We start from the raw sequence: 24,967 nt of genomic DNA, 5'->3' as shown, positions 1-24,967 counted from the left end.
CCAGCTCTGTCTTTTGCAGTATATCTTACCCCCTTCAAGAACCTTCCCAAGGAACCACTTTCTAAGTGGATTTATCAGCTCTGATGTCAAATCCTCTCCCCACCACTGCCTTTCTGGAACCCTGGACTATTTTTCCCATTGCTAATCTTCATTTTCTTGATCTGTAAAGTGGGAAGAAAACCACTGACTTTTCCTTTTGGGTGTAAAACACACATGAGCCATAGCACATGGGATCATATGGACCATATGGGGTGTCAGGGATAGAACCAGGGTCAGTTTCGTGCAAAAGAAGAGCCTTAAGCCCTATAATATCTCTCCAATTCTATTCTAAATGATTTATAGGCCTTGATTTATTTCATACTCATAACATGATTCTCCCTAACAGATGAGTAAACTGAGGTTTAAAGTTATTCAGTAACTTGCTTTAAGTTTCATAGAGCCAAATACAACTCTGGCTTCAGGGTTAGAAATGTCTTATTTATCTTTTTATTGCCTCTGCTGGAATTTAAGATTTAGTCTGTGCCAAATTCATTTATCTCTAGTGCCTACTTGACACAGATGCAGTGGGTCATTTATTCATCAAACGAAGCTGATCTGTGAAGTGCACAGAAAACAAAATAAAACAAACTTAGATTTGGTAAAAAAAAAAAAAAAAAAAAAAAAAAAGGCATGAAAAGGTGTATCCCGAAATCTGCCAGGATACCAGCCATGGCAAATGTTGGTGTAAGAAAGAAAAAAGAAGGTAAGAAAGAAACTGATATTTTACAAAGCATCAGCACCAGGCTGAATATAGAAAGGGAGCTCTAGAAACCAATGACATCTCTGGAGCTCAAAGTTCTCAGGGTTTTTTTGTTTGCTTGTTTTTAATTTTTATTTATTTGATTATTTTTGCTTTTGGGGCCACACCTGGTGACGCTCGGGGGGTTACTCTTGGTTATGCACTAAGAAATTGCTCCTGGCTTGGGGGAACCATACGGGACGCCGGGGAGGGGGGAATCGAACCGCGGTCCTTCCTAGGCTAGCGCGGGCCAGGCAGACAGATGCCCTACCTTCCCGCTTGCGCCACCGCTCCAGCAGCTCCCTTTCCCGTTCCCTCACTTTGCCGAATCCTGGCTCCACCTTTTCCTTTTCTCACGCCTCCCGCTCCGTATAAATCATCTTCCGGGTTTTCCCTCCACCCCATCCCCGGCGCCGGCGCGGGCTGAGCGGCAGCGTGTGGGAACGCGCGAAAAGCGCGCGAGCGAACCGGGCATGCGCACTAGAAGCCGCCGCGCACCGCGCCTGCGCGAACATGGCGGGCCTGGCGTCCTGACACCCGCGCTCTCGGTCCCGCTCGCCTCCCCGCTTGCCCCGAACGCGGGGCCGGTCGGGGGAAGAGGAGGAGGAGAAGTTGGTGCGCGGGGGCCGGGGCCGGGCGCGGGTTTCTCGGAACCGGCCGCGGGCCCCGCTGCGCTGCGCCGGCGAGCGGGTCGCCCGGGGGCGGAGCCGAGCGGAGCGGGCGAAGGCGGGAGAGCCGGCGGGGCGCGAGGCCGCAGCATGAGTCAGCAGAAGCCGCAGCAGCACAAGCAGCAGCACAAGCAGCAGCCCAAGCTGCAGCCCAAGCTGCAGCAGAAGCAGCAGCCGCCGGCGCGCAGACTGCCCAGCCTGCTCGTGGACCCCGCGCAGGAGACGGTGCGCCGCCGCTGCAGGGACCCCATCAACGTCGAGGGCCTGCTGGTGAGGGCCCCCGCCGCCCCCGCGACACACGCGCACCCCCTGACTCCCAGCTTCCCCAACACACACACATGCATCCCTCCACCCCCACAGCACAGACACACACCCTGACTCCCATCCGACTCCCATCTTCTCCAACACACACACACTGGCCTGCTGGTGAGTTCCCCTCTACCCCACAACACACACACACACACACACACACACACACACACACACACGCATCCCTCTCCACCCCCACAGCACAGACACACACCCTGATTGCCATCCGACTCCCATCTTCTCCAACACACACACCCTAATTCCCATCTACACACACACACTGGTCTGCTGGTGAGTTTCACTCTACCCCACAACACACACACACACACACGCACACGCATCCCTCTCCACCCCCACAGCACAGACACACACCCTGACTCCCATCTGACTCCCATCTTCTCCAACACACACACCCTGATTCCCATCTGACTCCCATCTTCCCCAACACACACACACACACCCTGACTCCCATCTACACACACACACACTGGCCTGCTGGTGAGTTCCCCTATACCCCACAACACACACACACACATCCCTCTCCACCCTCACAACACACGCAAACACACACCCTGACTCCCATCTTCTCCAACATGCACACACACCTTGACTACACACACACACCCTGACTCCCATCTGCATACACACACTGACCTGCTGGTGAGTTCCCCTACACCCCCACAACACACACACACACACACACGCATCCCGTTCCACCCTAACAACACACACACACACACACACACGCATCCCGTTCCACCCTAACAACACACACACAAACACCCACCCTGACTCCCATCTCTAACACACACATTGACTCCCATCTGACTCCCATCTTCCCCAACACAAACACACACAGCCTAACTCCCATCGACACACACATGCATCCCTCTCCACCCCCACAACACACACACAAACACACACCCTAACTCTCATCTGACTGGCATCTTCCCCAGCACACACAGACACAGACACACACACAGACACATACACACACACACATACACACACACTCTGACTCCCATTTTCTCTTACACGGGGTCCCTAACTCATTGGGGGAACCGGGCACCCCAGTGTAGATCTATACACTTTTTTGGGGGGGGGTTTGGGGGTCACTCCCTGCAGTGCTCAGGGATGACTCTGGTTCTGTGCTTAGAAATAGCTCCTGGCTCAGGGCACCCTATGGGAGGTCGCCAGGATTCGAACTACACCGTCCTTCTGCATGCTATCTCTCCAGCCCCTATGCACTTTTTAATTAATTAATTGATTTTTTTATTTATTTACTTACTGATTTTTTTGGCCACACCTGACAGTGCTCAGGGCTTCCTTACTCCTGGCTCTGTGCTCAAAAACAGTTGTGGTAGTAGGGCACAGAGGCGTTTGGGTTAGCCAACCTACACTCTCACCACTGTTTTATCTATTCCTCCTGTCCATTAAATAACCAGATTATTATTACTATTATTATTATTATTATTTTGGTTTTTGGGTCACCCCTCCCCCCAGCGGCGCTAAGGGATTAACTCAGTTCTGTGCTCAGAAATCGCTCCTGGCAAGCATGGGAACCATATGGGAGGCCGGGATTTGAACCACCGTCCTTGCTGGATCGGCTATGTGCAAGGCAAACGAACACCCTTCCGCTGTGCTATCCCTTTATTGATGTTTTTTTTTTTTTTTTAAATAAAAAGACCCACCAATCCAAGTGATTTAGTTTTGAGAGAAAGTTGGACTCTCTTTTATCCAAGTTTTTTTTCATAACATTGAGGAATCGAGTAGGCTTGTAGCAATGTGATTGTCTCTAAACGAAAACTATAATGAATAAGTGTTGGGTTTGGGTTTTGTTTTTTTTTTTTTTTAATTTGTTTGGTTGGTTGGTTTTTGGGTCACATCCAGCGATGCTTAGGGGTTACTTCTGCCTCTGCGCTCAGAAATCGCTCCTGGAAGGCTCGGAGGACCCCATGGGATGCCGGGATTCGAACCTTGCTAAATCGGTTGCATGCAAAGCAAACACCCTATCGCTGTGCTATATCTATCTCGTGGCCCCGGGTCTATGCACTTAAACTTGACCCGCCCCCCTCACCATCTGGTCTCTTCTGCTCATCCCTGGCCCGGGGAAACTTGCCCTTGGCCCTTCCCGGTTGTAAGTCGAGGCCGCTGCAGAGCCTAGCAAGCCAACCCCACGTTGCATTAGGAGAAGCCCGTGCTGTGGTCATCTTGCACGGGTTCATGCAACTAGCTGCCCGCCCGCTCTTTACTTCCTTCCTTCCTTCTTTCCTTCCCAGCACCATTTCTCCAATTCCGCCGCCTTTCCTGCCTCCTCCTTGGAATCGTCCTCCTTACCCATCCTCCACCCAGCGATTGCATTTTTTCCTACGCTGCAACCCACCTGCTCCCTATATAGTCCTGTCTTCCTGCAAAAGTGCTAAAGCTTCTTTGCCTCCTCCATCCCCGGCTCTGGATTGTAATGCTGTGTTCTGTCTTTCTCAGTCTCTGGTGATTCGGGCTTCTCTCCCCTGTGCTTAGGGAATCGGTCCTACTGGGGCACAGGAGGTCTTTGAGGTGCCAGTCAAACACCTTGCTTGCTGGACCATTGTGCTCTTCGCCCCCAACTTGTATTTACCGGCGCCGCTCAGATGTTACTCCTGGTTCTACTCTCAGAAATCACTCGCGCTTGTGTTTGCTAACGTCCCGGTGAGGACTTGGTCCTCACAAATAGGACATGAGCACTGTCTCCTCTCCGTCAGACCCTCGCAGAGTCCTAAGAGATTATTGTTTTACAGTTGACAGGATAAACTTGGAGATAATCAGTGCCTTGCCCGCGAATTCAGTAAATTAAGATCTTGGGAGCTTAAGACGGGTAGGGCGTTTGCCTTGCACTATGCTGACTCAGGTTTGATCCCCAGCATCCTCTGAATTCTTCCCGGAGTAACTCTAGAACATAGAGGTAGGGGTAACCTGAGTACCGCAGGTTGTGTCCAATACCCCCTAAAACTAAACAAGCAAAACAAACACCAACACCAAACCTGGAGCTTAACCTCGAAGTGCGTGACTGATTAATGATTGTTAATTATTAATTAATCAACGAAAAATTACATGCTTAATCCTGACTAGTTAATTTGCATGCGCAGTTCATTCCTGTTTTCTGAAAAACAATTCATAGTTCGTGTGTACTCCGGTCTGTGTATATCTTACCTTTTCTCCATCACTGCTAGCTAGACTTTAAAAAAAAAATACTGTTGCCACTTTTCTGTGTTAATTGCACTTTTCGGAGAGGGAATAATGATTCTCGTCAGTTCCAGTGGATCTTTGTCTCCTCTCTTCTTCTGGGGTTTGACCACTGACTCAGAAACTTGCCTTTTTGAGAGAGAAATTCTTCGACACCACCTGGCTTCTCTGGCCTCTTTCTGTGCCTCTCTTTTAACAGTTTCTTTCTTCCTTTACATGCAACTTTTTTTTTTGTTTTGTTTTGTTTTGTTTTTGGGCCACACCTGGCATTGCTCAGGGGTTACTCCTGGCTGCTCAGAAATAGCTCCTGGCAGGCACGGGGGACCATATGGGACACCGGGATTCGAACCAACCACCTTAGGTCCTGGATCGGCTGCTTGCAAGGCAAACACCGCTGTGCTATCTCTCCGGGCCCTACATGCAACTGTTAATCCAAGCTCCTCTCCGTATTTTCATGTGGGATTGCTCTTTTTTTTTTTTTTTTTTTTTTTTTTTTGGTTTTTGGGCCACACCTGGTGATGCACAGGGGTTACTCCTGGCTATGCGCTCAGACATCACTCCTCTTGACTCTCAAAAATTACTCTTGGCCAGCTCAGGGGACCAGATGGGGATGCCAGGGATAGAACAAGGGCCCACCACATGCAAGTCAAATGCCCTCCTGGCTTTACTGTCCCTTCAGCCCTGCTGTTTCTACCTTAATGATACCACACCCATCATATTGCCCAAGTTCATATCCTCACTATCATTCTTTTTTTCCTAAACTGACCTCCTCCTCTAGCCCCCCCTCCAATTTAATGCTTCATCACCAATGCTTGTCACTTCTAACCATCATCTATCTTTCTGATCCTCATTTGTCATTTATCATATCATCTTAACCAGCTTTCCCACTTCTGATCTTGTCTATGACTTTTCTGTACATTTCCCACATAGTGACTCCGCTTTACAGTCTTCTTTAATGTCTATTTCTCACTATGCCACTTGATGTAAACAAGCCACTGCGGCTCCTTAGTGTTATCAGGACAGAGTAAGGACTTGTTTTATTTGGGGCCAGTGGAGTGACCTGAAAAACTTTGGGGGGTGGAGGTATAACACCCAGCAGTGATCCAGGAAATACGGAACAAACTCAATCCTGGGGTTCCCACATGCAGAGCCTGTGTTCTGAATTGTCTCTACCCTCCCCCGACCTCTCAGGATAGGGTTAGGCAGACCCTGCCCCACCTCTTAGGCAACTGCACTTCCCATATTTTCTGGCATATAAGAAGACTTTTGAAACAAACAAAAAAAAGTCAACCGAAAATCGGGGGTCATCTTATACACCGAGCATATCCCGAAAAATGTTTCAATATGCTGCTAAATGAAAATTGTCTGAATATTGCCACAAAACGAATTTTCCAACTCCATCCTGCACCATTCACTGAAAGGCTGCTCGGACCGCCTCTCAAACTCAGCCAATCCAAGCAGGCTTTTTATGCATGCAAATTAGACAATGTTCTGGACCCGAATCTACACTGTCAAAAGCCTGCTCAGATTGGCCAGAGTCAGAGAGGAAGTCTATGACAGTATAACCTTTGAACCTTTGCTTGTTGTGATTGGCTCACTGTGGTACATACAGCTGCAGCACACGAACGTTCTGTCTGATATAGCGAATATAGGCCTAAACCTATGTTTTAACTGCAAAATTAGGGGGTCGTCTTATACGCCAGCAAATACGGTACTCACTTGGCAGTGGTGCTCTTTGATCCCAGGCAGAACATCCTGCCTGTTCTTTATTACATTCCCTGCACTTGAGTTTCCTCTCACACAAAATTTGGTCAAAAGGTATTTGTTGTGTAGACAGCTTAATTGTTTGCCCTGTAAAATGGTGATTCAAACTTTGTTTCAATAATTAGTGGGCAAAAGACTAGAAAAAGTTACCATGGCTGTATGAAGATTAGTCGTGTATTTTATCGAGTGTTTGATGGCTAAATAACTTGAAAATTGTAATTTTGGTTAAAGATGGAAAATATTTTTGCTTCAAGGTAGAATTTAGAATGTGCCTTGAAAAACTTGAGGATAAAGAAGTCACTTAGGAGAATTGTATATTTAAAACAGCAGCAACAACGACAACAAAAAGCTCTTAGAGGGATATTACTCCCCTCCAAAAGCATTTGGTGCAAAAAGATAAATCGCTAACTTATCAGGCATTGCTTGCAATTTTACTCCGCCAAGCCCCTATTATTTTTTATAATAGGAAACAAGCAAACAAAAATTTAAGTACCATAGAGACTGGAGTGATGGCATAGCAGGTAGGCTTGTGGCCAACCTGGGTTTGAGCCTGCCAGGAGTGATTTCTAAGTGTAGACCCAGGACTAACGCCTGAGCATTGTTGGGTGTGGTCCAAATACTAAGATAAATAATTTAAGTACTACAGATCTTTAGACCTGTGATAGTAAAAAAAAATAAGCTCTATGAGCCCACCCACCCATATGTATACAACATGGAGCTACATGGATGTCAGATAACTAAAGGAGGAGAAAATGGGGTTCACAGGAAACAGCTGCCATATTGGAGTGGTGAGAATTTCTTTTTTTGGAGGGGCCACACCTACTGATACTCGGGTGGTGCTGGGATTGAATTTGGGTCGGCCACATGCAAGGCAAGCACCCTACTTACCTTGTCCCCCATTCCATGTGGGTTTCTTGATAATGATTCTGCACTTAGCATTCTCTGGGCTCATAGTCCTGTGCTCTTGAGTCTTAACTTTCCTTTTCGAGAGAGATGCTGTTTTTGTTCTTGTTTGCAGCCTGCTTCTTGTCAAAAAATTCTAATTTGAACCATCTCTACCCATTAGTTCAGATGGCACTGTGTGTTTGTGGTAATACTCTGCAGAACTGGCTGAGTGGCCTCTGGGGACACTAAACTCCCAACTGCCAGGGTCTTTTGGAGCAGCATTCTTCACCCTTCCAACCCCTGCAGGTAGACACATGTCCAGCATAGTCCGAAGGCAGATTGTACTTTGCAGCCTTTCTGTGCCTGCCCACCTGTGGTTGAAGATAACTGCTCTAGAACTACAGACTTCCTCAGGATAAGCTTTCTCTGCCTTGAGCTTCTCTTGGTGGCTTAGGAATAGTGTTCTGAAATCCCTGTAAAATGACTCTACCCCCATAACCCAGATCCTCTGACTTGTGCTCCTAATCTCTTTCAAAGGGCCTTGGGATGACAGAGAAAGGCCCAGCAGACTTAGGCGCATCTTTGAACTTTCTGAGATCTTTCTTGTCCAGTCACCCTCACTTTCTTCTTTAGAATGTTCTGGCAGTGCCTTTGGGAATTGGATCTTTCACAGAGTTGTTGCTTAACTTTTAAGCCTTGGAGAGGCCAGGCACTTTCAAAGCCATTAAGTCCCAGCTGCTTTTCGATTCACAATCCTTTCCTCCACATCCTCTCTCACATTTTGACTCTGAACTGCAGGAAGGAAACATGCTACCACCAACACTGTGTGTGGACAGCTCCCTCAATTCACAAGGCCTGCTTGCTGCTTAATTGCAGCTGGCTGTGTTGCTAAGCACCATCTTAGCATAACAAGGAACCTCTTTATCCAAGTTCTCCATTTCTTTTGAGCCCTCTCTAGCAAGGGCCCTCAGAGACCAGATTTCTACTGTCTTGAACAGGCATTTTGGTCATTATATCATGGTAGTGTGAAAAGATGGCCCTGAGAGACCTTAAGGATTCCTCCGGGGTCTATAGTTCACCTTCTGGCAAGGTACATTGAAGAACATCATGGAACTTGTGTGACAGTTTTTAGTTAACCAGTCTCCTTTTGGGGAGCCCTATAGGCATCTCTGAGTCCTCTGCAGGGTCTATGGGAGGCTTAGGAGCAGTGCTCTTCACTGTGGTACATCCACAGGGTGCTGGTAGCCTTTGTCTATAATTACTTAGAGGTTGCTTTCCAGGAGGGCCCTAAGTGTTATTTTCATTGTTGTTGTGATGGGTTTTATTTATTTATTTATTTATTTTTACCTGTACGTCCTCGGGGGTTGGGTGCTCACTCTGAGGGGCTTCCCTGACTCAAGGTTCAGCATGGGGGTGACATTTCATATACCCGTGTATGTGTGTGCTCTGGGGCTTCTCAGGGCACTTTGCTTGGGAGTTGCTCCTGGCAGTGCTTAGAGGACTGACTGTGTGATGCTGGGGCTCCCATAGGCAGAGCAGGTACGTGCTAACTCCTGGAGCTGTTCCCCAGCCACCCAATTACTCTTTTTTTCTTTTAAGTGGGTCACTCATTTGTCTTCGGAAATGCGGTAATGGGAGGAGTACACATGCCTGACTGGTCTTACTGCTGTTTGTGAGCCTCCAGTTGCTGCCTTGCTGCCTTGTAGAGGGAATCTTCCCCCTCTCTCCTCCGGGGGTAAATGATCATGATTTGGCCATCCTCGCTGTTTTACCAGTTGGATTCATCTGTGCCTATTATGTCTTAGTTTATTGTTGTTGTTTTGACATCCTGGTTTTTTTTTAACTACTCCAGTGGTAGTCAGGCTTTATACCTCACTCCCTTTGTGCTCAGGGATCACTGCTGGCGAGACTGTGGGAACCATATGCAGTGCCAAGGATCAGATCTCTGCTGAGTAAGTGCCTAGACCCCTGTACTCTGCCCTGTGACTCTTAAGTCAGGAGCAGGAAGGAGCCTATCTCTGGGAAGAAACTATTGCTCACCTCTGTTCACGCCCTCAGTGCACTCTTGGGGCTGCCAAGGACTGAATACTTAGAAAACTTCAATTGCAAACCAAACTATGTACAGTAGTTCAGGATATATGTGTGTGTGTAGACCAGTGGGATGAGGATGGATCTTTTTTCCGGCCAGAAATTTTTACTATAATAGACTGTCTCAACCAGAGACGATAGCAGAAGGGTCATATGTAAAAATAGCAATGACAGTTGGTTGGGCTCATCTGCCCTTCAGAGTTTCACTGTTAATACAAGTTTGCAAGTCACCCTGCCAGCAGTATTAAATCGTGCATGCAGCATGCACAGCCCAGCTCAAGGCAGGCAGACATTCCCAAGACTGCACAGGCAGATCTTTATTTTCCCATTAGATCTTAACAGCTAAATTAATTTTGCAGTAGAATTCTGTATGAGTGGAATTAGTCCAGATCAAGTGAACTCACTAATCGATGCAATCATCTTGTCGGAGATGATGAGGATTTGGAGCACTGGAGAACAGAATGGCTGCTAAGCTGGCACGTGCCTTCAGCTTCCCCCCCTCCCAGCCTTTCTTACCACGTTGCTTCTGCTGTTTTGTTTGAGAGCTTGACAGTGTTGTCGCGTTGTTCAGAACTTTGGTGTGACATTAAGCCACAACTGACTTCTGTGCTGAACTTGGTGCTAGGGTGCCCTTCTGTGTGCCAAATCTAGCTAGTTCCACATTGATCATATAAGTACTGTGTAGTTCTGCCTTTTCATGCTTTCTTTCATTGCTTGTCCCTGAAATCTCATCTTTGCCCACCTTCCCCTCTCCAAGCACCAACAGATTCAGGCAACTTCTGACTTGTCAGGGCTCAGCTATCATCTCCCCTGTCCCTTTTCCTCTTTTGGGCAACCACAGTCCAGCTAACTTGTTTAGTTGCCCTGTTAGAATTCACATGTCTGTTTCATTACAGCCAATTTAGGATCCACTTTTGTTCTCTTTAAGTAGGAGCTGACCCTGAGAACAGCCTTGTGGAAGCACCAGGCTTTACACCTCATCCCAAGCATGAGACTAATTATGGGCTTCCATTTGCATGGGTTTATTTAAGGTCTCTTCTTATTTGTAAAAACAATTTGTAAGTGTTGCACTTGTTAACTGCCAGTTTATCTAACCCAGGGGTCTCAAACTCAATTTACCTGGGGACTGCAGGAGGCAAAGTCGGGGTGATCCTTGAGTGCAAAGTCAGTAGTAAGCTTTGAACATTGGGGGGTGTGACCCAAACAACTGAAACAAAACAAAACAAAAAAAGATTCCTCTAGGGCAGGGCTACAAAATGTTGTACGGAGGGCCGTTTCCCGGAGTTTGAGACCCCTGATCTAACCATTCATAGCATCTAGAGAGCTATAATCTAGCCATTGCGAGTGGAGTCTGCTGCCTTTTACACCACTCCTGAGCTCCCAAGGTCAGTGGCAGCATCCTAGTCATTTTTGTGTCACTCTTAATTCGCTGTGCCTGCTGTAGTCAATAAACTAATGTCTGTTTAGTGATGAATTCCCATACTCATTCTTCAGCATCCTCCATTCTCCTTTCCTGCTTCTTTTCCGCTCTCACTTCTGAGAGCCCATACATTTTAGAAATTTCCATCTTAGTATGATCATATGTGGTTTTAGCTAGACTGGCTATGCAGGCATGCCTTTATTGTACTTAGCAGCAAAATGTTTTTTAAAATTAAGATATATGCATTTTTAAAATTTTTGACATAATGCTATAGCACAAAGACTATATTACAGCATACGATTTTTGAGCTATTTTTCTTTCTTTTTTGTGATGCCAGGAATTGAATCCAGGTTTCCACTTATGCAGGGCATGCACTTCACACTGAACCATATTCCCAGCCCACTGCACCATTGTATTTTTAATTTAATTTAGTTTAATTTGTTTTTTGTGGGGGAGGCCACATTTGCTCAGGGATTACCTGTGGCCCTGTGCACAGGAATCATTCCTGGCAAGCTTGGGGTACCATATGCTGTGCTGGGGATTGAACCCTGGTGGGCTCTGTGTCAAGTACCTGCCCTACCCCTGTACTATCTATCGTTCTGGCCCTCACACTATAGTTTAAATATAACCTTTATATTTAAAAACCGAAGAGTTTTAAGACTTGCTTTATTATAATACTTTATTCCTGTGGCCTAGAACCCAACCTTTAGTATCTTCAAAATGTGCCTACTTTCCCCTGTACCCAAATTATTAACACAAGTGTGAGGAGACACTTATCAATAAAGTGCTATTCATTTGCATTACTACTTTTAAATTACTAAATTTCTATCTTCTTCTTTTTTTTCAGCCATCAAAAATAAGAATTAATTTAGAAGATAATGTACAATATGTGTCCATGAGAAGTAAGTTGATTTGTGAATAGGTTTTAGATCTTGTAGTTTGAGTTTTGTGTTTTAAATGATTTGCTAAAAATATGCACTAGGTGATGAGAAACTTAAAGTATATATAAATGGTACATTGAAATGTAGTTTGGAATTGAAGCGGAAGCTTCTCAGGTTGTAGGCTGAATAATGTGCACAAGTACCAGTTAATTTTTAGTTGCTTTGGAAGTATTTTTAAAATGGAAGGCTGTGTTCTCAAAGTTGTGTGAAAGCAGTCCTGTGTTGCTGTCAGCAGCTTTGCAGATACTCTGACAGCAGTTATGAGGACAGTCCGCTGCTCTCTGGTTTCCTCTGAGCTTTGTTCTTCCTTTGGCCCCTGACATGGAGCTGAGCTCAGTGTCCATTACGGGACATGGAATTCTAGTCACTCAAGGATTCTTATCCTCCTATCCCATCCCTAATTTCCCTATAGCTGCATCCAAATCTCGACAAATAGCCCATAGATTTTTATGCACACTTCTTTTGATGAGTGTGTGTGTGTGTGTGTGTGTGTGTGTGTGTGTGTGTGTGTGTGTGTGTGTGTGTGTTAGGGCCCATGCCCATCACTGTTTAAGGGCTGCTCCTGGCTCTGTATTCAGTGGTCCAGGTAGTATGAGGAAAAAAGCTGGGCCTCCTGCAGTGCACAGCATGTGCCCTAGCTGGCTGAGTCATCCATCTCTGGCCTGAACCCTCAATACCAACTCTAAGTTTTTTTCCTCTGCCACAGTTTCGCCATCTTTACATTCACGTTTAGTCAGTTTCCCTTTGGAGTCTTCTGTTTGCGCCATACCACCAATTTACCATGTTTTACCATTTATTACGCACGTTTAAAACCTGGCTCTGTGCTAAGCTCTTTGTGTGGATGATCAGAACCTTTAATATAGTCGTGGATTACTACTCTTACTGTAGAGTGTCTGAGGCTCGTGAGGTTAAATAGTTTAGAGGTAAGCCCCACACCTTTCTGACTTGAGCCCGGAGTCTTAACCACCATATTAGATTCTATGTCTGGTTGAGGCGCTCACTCTCCTCAACTAAAGTATAGGGATAGCTTTCTGAGTAAACTGTTTATTTCCAGGCTTTTCCACACTCCAGTCTCCTCCCTTCTGCTGACGACATCATTTTTTAATAAAAGAATTTAAAAAGATAGTGATAGGAAAGAATGTATGGTGGGTGCAGGGCTGCCTTGCAAACAGCCTACTTGGGTTCAATCCCCAGCACTGCATATGTTATATGTTCCCCAACTTTGCCAGGAGTGAACCATGAACCCTGAGCACCACCAGATGTGGACTATTCATTCCACTCCCACCACCAAGAGGTTGGGGGAGCAAACAAGCAAAAATCCAAAATATTTTTTAAAATAGCTCAAAGTGAATCTTTTCTTTTTTTCTTTTTTCAATTGGGGGGGGGTTCACACCCGGCAGTGCTCAGGGGTTACTCCTGGCTCTACACTCAAAAATCACTCTTGGCAGGCTCGGGGAACCATATGGGATGCCGGGATTCAAACCACCGTCCTTCTGCATGCAAGGCAAACGCCTTACCTCCATGCTATCTCTTCGGCCCCATCAAAGTGAATCTTAAGTAATGCTCTACTACTAGAGAAAATTGTCTTCTTGTTTTACTTACTTGTACTACATTTATAAGCCATTCCTTCTTAAAAGAAGCAAGACAGTAAAAGAATGGATGGACAGAAAGCTGAGGCTCTTGACATGGTACTTGCTCCACTTTGCAGCATTAGAAACTGGTACCTGAGAATTGGCTATGATAGCAGCTGTGTGTTGTTTTGTTTTTGGGCCACACCCGGTGACACTCAGGGGTTACTCCTGGCTATGCTCTCAGAAATAGCTCCTGGCTTGAGGGACCATATGGGACGCCAGGAATCGAACCGAGGTTCATTCTGGGTCAGCTGTGTGCAAGGCAATTCCCTACCGCTGCACCATTGCTCCGGCCCCAGCAGCGGTGTATTCTTTTCTTTTTTTTTGGTTTTTAGGTCACACCCAGCAGTGCTAGGGTTACTCATGGCTCCATGCTCAGAAATCGCTCCTGGCCGGCTCGGGGGACCATATGGGACGCCTGGATTCTAACCGATGGCCTTCTGCATGAAAGGCAAACGCCTTACCTCCATGCTATCTCTCCGGCCCACAGCTGTGTATTCTTGCAGCACATCAGGCTGTTAGCCACTGCTCTGTGTGAGAGCTGGTTTCTGGCCCTCCTGCAGTGAAGGGAGAGAACATTGTCCAGTTAGCTCCTATATCCACTCTCATTAGGAACCTTTCCCATACCGGTTAGACTCATAGAACTTTCATCTTTTCCAGCAACTTGGGGTTTCTATCATAGGGTATAGGAACTGTAATAGAGTTCCTAGGTATACTGTGTACCTTTAATTGCAATTCCTTTTTAAGCATGTTTTATTGTGATGGTAGTGGTGGTGGTTTTTGTTTGGGGGGGGGTGGCATACCTGGTGGCGCTCAGTGCTAATTCTTGGTTTTGTACTCAGGAATCACTCCTGATGTGCTCAGGGTGAGGTGGGGAATCCATATGGAATGTCAGGATAAAACCCAAATTGGCCACATATAAACAAGTGCCTTACCCACTGTTCTATCACTCCGACCCCTTTAATCATGGTTATCTTCCTTCAGAAAATGTCCACCATGCAGGAGTTCATTATTAATGCTTGTTTTTATGACATGAATAATATGATGTGGATGTATTTATCAAGAAAGTTTACAAGTCCTCTTTCTTCTACCCTCATTCCCTAAGATAAATGTTAGCTCCTCTCAAACCCTGTTCGACATTAATGTAGGTATAGTCTCTCTAGAGAGGACATTTAGGTTACAAGTGATAAGCTTTTTTTCTTGGAATGGCCACCAGTGGTCTTTGCACTGAGCATGGCATTGTAAAGGCTTCTCGGTTAAGGGCCTTTCTTAGTGGAAGTAGGATGAATTTTTCTTCTGTTATGTCATGTTAGTCATGTTAGCTGTGGGAGTTCTGAAGCATGTTGTGCAGTGGGAGTAGAGAAAGACAGCTATGTTATTTGTAAAATTACTTTCTTGACACGCCAAACCATAGAATGATTTTATTGATGACATTAGAAAGATAAAAAGAATGCTGTGCATTGAAGTATTGTTAAATTAATGAAGTTGGAGATTATCTGTCCAATATGGGGGATAACTTTAATAAGTAACTCAGGCAGTCACTTATATATTTTAACAAATCAAGATGCTTACAGTACAGAGTAAAAACAGCATGTTGCATACAAAATGCTTTGTTTTTAAAAAATACACATACAGGGCCCGGAGAGATAGCACAGCAGCATTTGCCTTGCAAGCAGCCGATCCAAGACCAAAGGTGGTTGGTTTGAATCCCAGTGTCCCATATGGTCCCCCGTGCCTGCCAGGAGCTATTTCTGAGCAGACAGCCAGGAGTAACCCCTGAGCACCGCTGGGTGTGACCCAAAAACAAAAAAAAAACACATAAAAGGACCGGAGGGAATAGCACAACAGTAGGGCATTTCCCTTGCATCCAGCCAAATCAGGAGGGAAAGTGGTTCAAGTTCCTGTATCCCATATGGTCCCCCGTGCCTGCCAGGAATAACCCGAGTGCCACCGGGTTTGACCCAAAAACTAACAAGCAAACAAAATTGATGCATGTATATGAATGTGTGTACATGTGACAAAGAACATGACAAACCAAAAACTCTAAAACATCACACAGGGTTTCCTCTATATAGAAACATTTTTAAAGCATTTAAAAAAAGGTTGTGGCATTGTGAAGGCACTTATCTTCCTGTATAAAGCCCTGGGTTCAATTTCTTTTTCTTCTTTTTCTTTTTTTTCTTTTTCTTTTTTTTTTTTTTTTTTTTTAGTTTTTTTTGGGGGCCACATCCATTTGATGCTCAGAGGTTGCTCCTGGCTAAATGCTCAGAAATTGCCCCTGGCTTGGGGGGACATTATGGGATGCTGGGGGATCCAACCGTGTTCCTTCCTTGGCTAGCGCTTGCAAGGCAGACACCTTACCTCTAGCACCACCTTTTTCGTATACCACATGTTCTCCAGAATACCAGGAGTGACCATGGTATAACTAAAAATAAACCCCACACCCCCCAAAAAAAGAGAAAGAAAAACAAGTGTATTGTTTTCTGAAGCATTTCTTAACTTAGACCAAATAAGAAATTAAACTACTTATAATTTTATCCTTCAAAATGTTGTGAATACAAAGGGACACTCATCACTTCATATTTGCAAAAGTGCTATTGAGACTTTGGAAGATTCACATGTTTAGTGGAAACTGGTTACATATTTCAAATATTCTGTGTGTGTTGTGTATTTAAATCAATAACCTGTTTACCTGAGATAGGACAGCATGCTTTTATATAGTTTGAAAAATGTAGCTCGTAAAAATCAGCTGAAGTTTTTTCATGCTTACTAGTCAAATAACTTATACTTTCATGATTTAGGAAAGAAATGTTTTAAGTTTTACAAATATGTTTGTTTTATTTCTCAGAAGCTCTAAAAGTGAAGAGACCTCGTTTTGATGTATCACTGGTTTATTTAACTCGAAAATTTATGGATCTTGTCAGATCTGCCCCTGGGGGCATTCTTGACTTAAACAAGGTTGCAACAAAGCTGGGAGTACGAAAGCGGAGAGTCTATGACATCACCAACGTCTTAGATGGAATAGAGCTGGTTGAGAAGAAATCCAAGAATCATATTCGATGGATGTAAGTTGATTTCAACTCTCCATGGAATTTTTTTAGACAGTGATAATTCCATATTTAAGCTGATGTTTTGATTATATAGAATAAAGTAAAATGTGATATCTTACTAGAAATCATTTCTATGCAATTTTCTTGCATTGTCCCAAAATAAATCAGTATTTATTATCTCTCAAGATGAAATTAGAACCATAGACCTAGGATATTGTATTAAATTGAATAATGACATTTGGGGGGTGTTGGACAAAAAACAGTAGTACTCAGGAATGAACACTGACAGTGTGTGGGGGACCATATGCAGTGCTAAGGACAGAACTGGAGTGGGCCCACATGCAAAGCAAACTCCTTCTGTATTATCTTTCTGGCTTGAAGTAGTGATTATTTTTAAGGTTGTTCTCTTCAAGAAAAGACTATACAATTGTATAGGAGGAATCCTTTGAACCTTTCCTTCATTTCAATTGATTATTATGATTTGGGGAAATCAGGAAAGTTTAAGATGGTAGTCCTTACAAAGAAAGATGGTATAATAAGCACCCTTAAGGGTACACAGGTGTTGCCTAGGTACATGGTACCTGAGCACATCGCCTGCATCTTCCCTCCTGAGATGTGACTTTCCTTCTTTCATGCTGGGGCTCTCTCTGCCTTTGGAGAAACCCATGCTCTCTCTTGAGCATGTTCCTCATTACTCTTTTTTTATCCTCTCCTTTCCTTCCTCAGTACTTCCAAATAAAGTCTGCTTTTACTTCAAAAAAAAAAAAAGAAGTACCCTGAGGCCTTCCAAATCAGAAATTATTCTGAGGGTGGACAGGATACTTCAGGCTTAGCGGGTGGGTACCCAGGTGATTATGATACAGATGAACTGAAGTCCTGCTTTACCTCACACAACCTTGGATGAAGGGAAGAGCAATAGGCAACTGATAAAGACTTAATTTGTGGTTTGGGAAGTGTCGTGTGAAAGGGAGGATCTTATTAGATTTGGAGGTACAGATATAAGGAAGCAGTGGGTATGGACTTAGACAACTGCTATAATAGGCCAGTTTGGGGAAGCAGTAAGAAATGGTTCCAGGAAATGAAAACTGCTACCCATAAAGATGAGAAATTTAGTTTTTAGATGTGAGGAATTCATAGAGGAGGTTTTCTTTTATAAAACTTTTATTATTCATTTTTAAATTATAAATGTCCTGGTTTAGAGTTGTTCAAGATAGTTATTTCTGGCTTTCGGTGTTTCAACACCAGTGTAACATTCCCTCCACTACTGTCCCCTTTTCCCACCCACCCAAAGCCTGCTCCTTGGCAAGTACAAATAATTTACTTAATATTGCTAGGGACAACTAAACAGTAATGCAGTTATAGAAAAAGTGGGGGGCAGAGAGATAATATGGCAATAGGGCCTTTGCCTTGTATGCACCAACCTGAGAGGACCCAGTTCAATTCCCGGCATCCCATATGGCCTCCCAGCCAATTTTCGAGTGCAGAGCCAAGAGTGAACCCTGAGCATCGCTTGATGTGGCCCCAAAACCAAAAAAAAAAAGTGTAAAAATTACTATCTCTCGAAGCAGTGTCGTGTCATGTCTGAAGGTTGACTAAGCCGTATGTGCTAGTTAAACATTCTGTTGTTGGTTTTGTTCGATGATCTTAGGTGGCTTCTATGAAAACTTCACATCTAATTTGGGGCTTTCCTCTTGGGAAGTCAGTGTTAAAATTATGAGGATTAAAATTATGTGACTGCACAGTCCAGGACTTTGATAGGTGGAGATAGGCTGATAAGCTAATATGACGGCAGCAGTGGCTCATGGGCACGGCTGCCAGGACTTCTAGAAATACAGAGGTGCTGGGGTGAGGTGGCTACCCTGGAGATGTCGCCACAAAAACGCATACCAGGAATTTTGGTGGCTAGGAGTCTGCAGAGGTTAGTGGCGATAAAGCTGGGCCATTGACGTGGTAGTGGTGAGAGGGTGGGTCGGTGTGCAGCTGCCATGGCTTCAGCAAGATTGAATGTGTTTAATAAATGACAAACATAACTTTAGGAACAAGATTGCATTCTGAATCATTGAATTAAGGGGTCATACCCTTTTCTCTCTTTTCCCTAAAGACTGAAGATAAAAATGGCTATTGGGTCAGTTTTTGTCCAAGTCATTATATTGGGACAGAAAAGAATAATTATAGAAAATAAATATCTTAAGAGAAATGAATTTATTTGGGCCAGAATGATATTACAGTGGGTAGGGAGCTTGCCTTGTATTTGGTCAACCTGGCTTTGATCCCCTGAGCAGTGCCAGGAATAATTCCTGAGTGCTGAGCCAGGAGTAAACCTTGATCACCAGGTATGGCCAAAACAAACAAACAAACCAAGAATAACATTCAGGTACAATATATATAGTAGAGGAAATACTCAGTTTTACAGGGAAACTGTCGTGTAGTTACATCAGTGAAAATAACGTTGATTGTCATGCTGTAAATCAGAGGGCTGGGACTTGAGCGAGGCGTTGAGCATCTCACTCAGTTGCTCAGTTAACTTCATTAAATTTTCTCTGCTGCTAACTTCCCTGGAATGATCATGTGTTTTTGAAATTGTAAATGGGGTGCAGAAACTTTTCATGTCCAGGAGGAATAATGATTATGAAGGAAGGACTAGTTTTTGCTTGTAAACATTTGGAAAAGTTCTAATAACCAGTAATCTGTAATCTTGTTACTGATATTACTTTTAAAACACTTTTCTTTTTTAGAGGATCAGATTTGAGCAATTTTGGAGCAGTCCCGCAACAAAAGAAGCTACAGGAAGAGCTTTCCAACTTGTCAGCGATGGAGGATGCTCTGGATAACTTGATCAAAGACTGTTCTCAGCAATTGTTTGAGTTAACAGATGACAAAGAAAATGAAAGATATCTTTTTTAAACTTTTCCCTTCTTCCAAAACAAGTTACTGTAAATAGTAAAGTTAGCCTAGGAGTTTAATTACTGTATTTAAGTAATTTAAGAATTAGGACCAGAGAGACAGAGGTTAAGACATTTGTCTTTAGTGCAGCCAACTTTGATTTGATTCCCAGAACCATACTGTTCCCTGAGCACTGCTGAGTGTAACCAAACCTTCTTTGTTATAAATGCTACCATGACTGCATCCAGGGGGCTGGAAAGATAGCACAGTGGTAGGGCATTTGCCTTAGACACAGAAGTATGGTGGTTTGAATCCCGGCATCCCATATGATCCCTGAGCCTGCCAGGAGCGATTTCTGAGTGTAGAGCCAGGAGTATCCTGAGTGATGCCAGGTGTGACCCAGAAACCAAAAAAATAAAAATTTATAAATGCTACCATGACTGCAACCAATCAGAATGTTGATTAAAAAAGATTAATCTTAGGGACCAGAGAGATATATACTATACCAGGATGGCAAACCTATGGCACACATGCCAGCAGTGGCATGAGAAGACCTTGCAGCTGGCTCTCGGGAAGGTCCGCAATTAAGATATGTGGCGTCTGCCGCATAGTTTTTAGATACTGAAATCTTGTTATTAAGGCTTCATTGACGTGTTGGCACTTTTGAGGAAATTCTTTGGTTTTGTGCGGCAGTTTGGGCACTTGGGCTCAAAAAGGTTAGCCATCATTGTATGAAAAGCATTTTCCTTAAACGCAGGTTCAGTCCCTGGTGCATTGCTTATGATCCCTCAGGCCCCACCAGGTGTAAGCCCTGAGCACTGATACTTCTCTCTCTCTCATGAATCGAGCTCTAATTAAAATTCCTTGACTGAGTTTTACACTAGCATATGTGACATATCAAGATATCCATAGTATTCAAGCTTTCCACGAACAGATTGTTATTGCAGTTAAAGCGCCAGCAGAGACCAGATTGGATGTTCCAGCACCGAGAGAAGTAGGTACCCCTGTATTTTAAAGCTTTAAAGGGAGGTGGGCCAATATGAGCTCTGCCTTACAGCAGCAGGAATTTACATATTATGTACATGCCCCGCTTGACATAGCAAATAAAGGTGTCAGCTTTATCCTTTTGTAGTTGAGGGGAGCCTATAGCAGAGAAAGATGAACTAGCATATTTGTCGTTGCTGTAAATGGCAGCACTGGAACTTATACTCAGATGGTTCGGTGTCAGTACCATTTCTTTACCATTGTATAATTGTGTCTCTTAATGGGAGTCACCAAAACTGGCCTGTCTTTAAGATCTAAAAAGTAAGAGCTGGGCTCGTTTAAGACTCTAAAACTTGAAATGTCTGTAAGTTCTGATGCTAAATTCTGCGTTTAAAATAAAAAGCAGGTGCCAGAGAGATAGCACAGCACAGCGGTAGGGTATTTGTCTTGCACGCAACCAACCCAAGATGGTCGGTGGTTCAATCCACGGCATCCCATATGGTCCCCCGAGCCAGCCAGGAGTGATTTCTGAGTGCAGAGCCAGGAGTACCTCCTGAGTGCAGCTGGGTGTGACCTAAACCCCTCACCCCCCAAAAAAGTAGAAAGCAAAATTGTATTATAAAATGAAAATAATTCTTTGAGGGGAGGAGCAGGTCCTTTTACCCTTCATCCCCTTCCCCTTAAAAATCAGTGCCTAGGGGCCAGAGAGATAGCATAGCGGTAGGGCATTTGCCTTGCATGCTGAAGGACGGTGGTTCGAATCCTGGCATCCCATATGGTCCCCCAAGTCTGCTGGGGGCAATTTCTGAACATAGAGCCAGGAGTAGCTCCTGAGCACTGCTGGGTGTGACCCAAAAAAAACAAACAAAAAAAATCAGTGCCTAGGCTGAAGTGCTTGAAGTAAGTACTGCCTTGTCTCTGCTGAGCCTGGGACATCTGATGCAGGGGGATTAGTCTCTGGGTCCTGTCTGGCTTGATGAGTTCCGGCTGACTCTGCGGACACAGTCACAGGTCAGTTGTCTGGCTGCCTTTGCTCTTTAAGCACAGCATTCTATAGTGTCAGAGATGATGTGGCTGTCAAAGCCAGAAGGATGCATACTCTCTTCCTTTCCAGAAGATGTTTGCCAGCCCCTAGGTTAGAGGATTTGAAGGAGTCTGCTTCCTCTGCACACATGATTTTTTTTGCTTACATTGCAATGACTGAACTGTTGGAGAGGTGTACTGTTCAAAGCATACCTACCCAGGGCATGAAACTGCTCAAAGCAGATGATAGACTTTATGTTATAACGAGCCTGTTCCCAATCAAAACAACAGAGAAATTTTTTTTTTTTTTTTGTGGTTTTTGGGTCACACCCGGCAGTGCTCAGGGGTTACTCCTGGCTCCATGCTCAGAAATTGCTCCTGGCAGGCACAGGGGACCATATGGGACGCAGGGATTCGAACCGATGACCTTCTGCATGAAAGGCAAACACCTTACCTCCATGCTATCTCTCCGGCCCCACAACAGAGAAATTTTGTTTTGAGCCACACTTAAGTGATGTTTGGGGTTTAATCCTGGCTCAGGGACCATATGGGGTGCCTAGGATTTAACCCGAGTAAGCCATGAATAAGATAAGTGCCTTATAGCAGCTGTACTATCTCTCTGGCCCCAGCAAAGGAATTTCTTATAACTAGAACTGAATTCTTGGTAGAATTCCCTGATAACTGTATAGAAAAAAAATTTTATTACTACTGAGTAAATCAAAACCAAAGAATGTTAATATTCCGTTATCCTTTATACACTTGTGAAATTCTTATCCTGTTTTTTAAGTATAGGAAGTATTATTTTGTGTTGCTCTCATTATCTTTTTATTTATTTTCTCTAAATTACAGACTAGTCCTTTCCGTAACATTATCTGCAAATGGAATATGCCCTTATCATTGGTACCTCAGAGTATTTTGGATTTCTTTGTCATCGAACACTGAGCTTTGATTCTTGTATAGTATTTCTGAGATGAACTCCTTGAATAGGCAGAGATGGACTTGTGTACTCCCAAGTGTTCGTTCAGATTAATGCTTCTCACGCCTTTGCTGATGAAATAGCTATTTTAACAGTGTACATTCATTTTGTATAGTGTGATGTGACTAAAGCTTAGAACCTGATTCTCTGAAATACATGAGGGGAAAAAATGACTAATTTCGGTGTTCAGAAATATTCCAACATTTCTGTAGTTCTAGTAGAGAAAAAACCTAATTAATGAAATCTTTCATCTCAGTGCTTTATGTGTCTTTTACAGGATTCTATTACGGTACATATAAGGAGCACCAACGGACCCATTGATGTTTATTTATGTGAAGTGGAACAAGATCACTCAAATAATAAAACGTCTGAAGGTGAAAGGGCCTCTTCATCTAAAAAAAGCAAACAACCAAAACAGCCCGATAAAGGTAAGCATGCCAAAATTTGTGTTAGGACATGTAAATTTCTAATGGCTTAAAATACATTATTTATTGGGGGGGGGGTTGGGTTACACCAGCGGCACTCAGGGGTTACTCCTGATTTTGTGCTCAGAAATTTCTTCTGGCAGGCACTGGAACCATATGGGATGCCGGGAATTGAACCACCGTCTGTCCTGGATTGGCCGCATGCAAGGCAAACGCCCAGTGCTATAGCTCTGGCCCAAAATACACGTGCTTTTATAAAGGCATATTCCAACCTTAATTTTATTCTTTATTATTTTTACTATTTTTATTACTATTCTAGCAACAAGAACAAGAGGTGTTTTTGTGTTGTTTTTTTTTTTAATTACTTCCCACTATAATTTAGAACGTTTACAGTTCAGTTCCAAGTTGGTTGCTGTCAGTGGGAACTTGGGTTTCAACTGGTCCCTTGTTCCTGATGATTCTTAACTCAGCAGAGGGACGGTGAGCTTTGTCTCTGTGCTATGTTTCTTGGAGATGTTCCCATAGTGTGGTTGTGAAGCTTAAAACTTTAGCCTTAGACCATTGAAAATAGGAATTTGCTTCTTGCACGGGGATCTCTAATTCTTCTTTTAGGGACTTGGAGTTTATTGTTACTCAGCTGCCTCTCAAGCCTCCACTTAGGAGAATTTCTCTCTTGTTATTTTTCCAGAAGAACATCCTCTGCAGCAAAGCGAAGAGTTGCTTGATGTGAGCACCTGATAATGTTTCAGAATTCCTGGACTGGATTTTTTTTTTGGATGCCCTAAAGGGGTGAATTTTGGGTCAGATTTTATTCTAGGGGCAGTAACTCGTTCCCGACGTTTCCGCTGTCTCAGTAGCAGCATTGAGGCCAGTAGCCTCTGTGAGTGGTTGGCTGCTTAGTTGACTGGATTATTCTGGTCACCACATTTGACATTGAACTCTTCCCATTCACTGCTTTCTGTCAGTGAACTGAACCGTTCGTTCGCCTGCTGAAATGACCGCATCGTAGAGTGTCGAGAAAATAGAAGATTCTTCTTGGAGTCACCCTTTCCTTCGAAGATCATGTGTCTTTATCCCAAAAGAAATTGCCTTACACAGGCACGTGCCTGTATTCAGTTACTGTGCGTTAGGTGGTTGAACACGTGCAGCTCTATGTGATGATGTCTTTGTGTATATATATCTGTACAGTGTCTGGATTCCTTAAGAGACATCTAAATGAAGCTTGTATAGCCAAAAATAATGTATATATGGAGAGTAACAAATTCTCTAATTTCTGTGGTATCTATAACTTATTAGAATCCTCTGAAGGAGGGTTAGAGGAGAATTTTTTTCCCCCAGACGTCTACATGTAGAAGTATCTTAGAGATGCTACACATTTTAAAGTTTATTAACTAAATCAGGATGACTCCCAGTGCTCAGATTAGATTTCAAGATTTCTGCAGAGTCACTGTGTCCAAGCAGACCGGTGGCATACCTCTAGGTTTGGGGGAGCAGGGGCAATCATAGAAATGCCACCAGGTAATTTCATTCATTGAAAGAGTTGGATTCAATGGTTGTGAAAGTGGAAGCTATTTTTACCTTTTCGCAAGCCGATTTTGTAATAGGTCTCAGTCTGCAGCCTTGCTTTTTGGATGAGGTTTACTTTAATACCCTGCCCTCTCGCCAGCTCTAGTCTCGCATTTCAAGTACCTGGCTATTTCTACCTCATTGGGTAAGTCATTTACCACTCTGTGCCTCAGTTTACTCCGTAGTTTACCATTAGACTGTGAGCTCCTTGAGGGACTGTGTCTTAACCATTGTTATACCCAACGCCTTGCACCATGCCTGGCACATTGAAAAGTGCTCAATAAATGTTGGAACAAACCAGCGAGTGAATGGGTTTTAAATTAAGCTGATCACACTTGACTTGCCTCCCACATA

At 44.0% G+C, this 24,967-nt stretch overlaps 1 protein-coding gene across 1 annotated transcript; it reads left to right on the top strand.

The window, feature by feature from the left end:
• The first annotated feature begins 1,251 nt into the window (after positions 1-1,251).
• On the top strand, positions 1,252-23,815 carry E2F6 (E2F transcription factor 6). Its single transcript, XM_049784659.1, has 7 exons — positions 1,252-1,716; positions 11,982-12,036; positions 16,555-16,771; positions 19,492-19,647; positions 20,519-20,633; positions 22,900-23,050; positions 23,736-23,815. Exons 1-7 carry the CDS (start codon positions 1,252-1,254, stop codon positions 23,783-23,785), a joined length of 1,209 nt encoding a protein of 402 aa, XP_049640616.1. The 3' UTR covers positions 23,786-23,815.
• Positions 23,816-24,967: the final 1,152 nt, after the last annotated feature.

This window comes from Suncus etruscus, chromosome 12, assembly GCF_024139225.1.
Source record: "Suncus etruscus isolate mSunEtr1 chromosome 12, mSunEtr1.pri.cur, whole genome shotgun sequence".
In the NCBI taxonomy this organism is placed as follows: Eukaryota; Metazoa; Chordata; class Mammalia; order Eulipotyphla; family Soricidae; genus Suncus; species Suncus etruscus.
The sequence above is the reverse complement of the archived record's forward strand: the minus strand, read 5'-3'. Positions and strand labels throughout refer to the sequence as shown.

What these genes read in the sequence shown, in the direction of transcription:
- E2F6 (XM_049784659.1), top strand. Translation starts at nt 1,252, where the DNA reads ATGCGCACTAGAAGCCGCCGCGCACCGCGCCTGCGCGAACATGGCGGG. An exon ending in GATGACAAAGAAAATGAAAG is followed by an intron (nt 19,648 to 20,518) that starts ATATCTTTTTTA and finishes ACTGAGTTTTAC; the next exon opens with ACTAGCATATGTGACATATC. An exon ending in ACCAAAACAGCCCGATAAAG is followed by an intron (nt 23,051 to 23,735) that starts GTAAGCATGCCA and finishes TTATTTTTCCAG; the next exon opens with AAGAACATCCTCTGCAGCAA.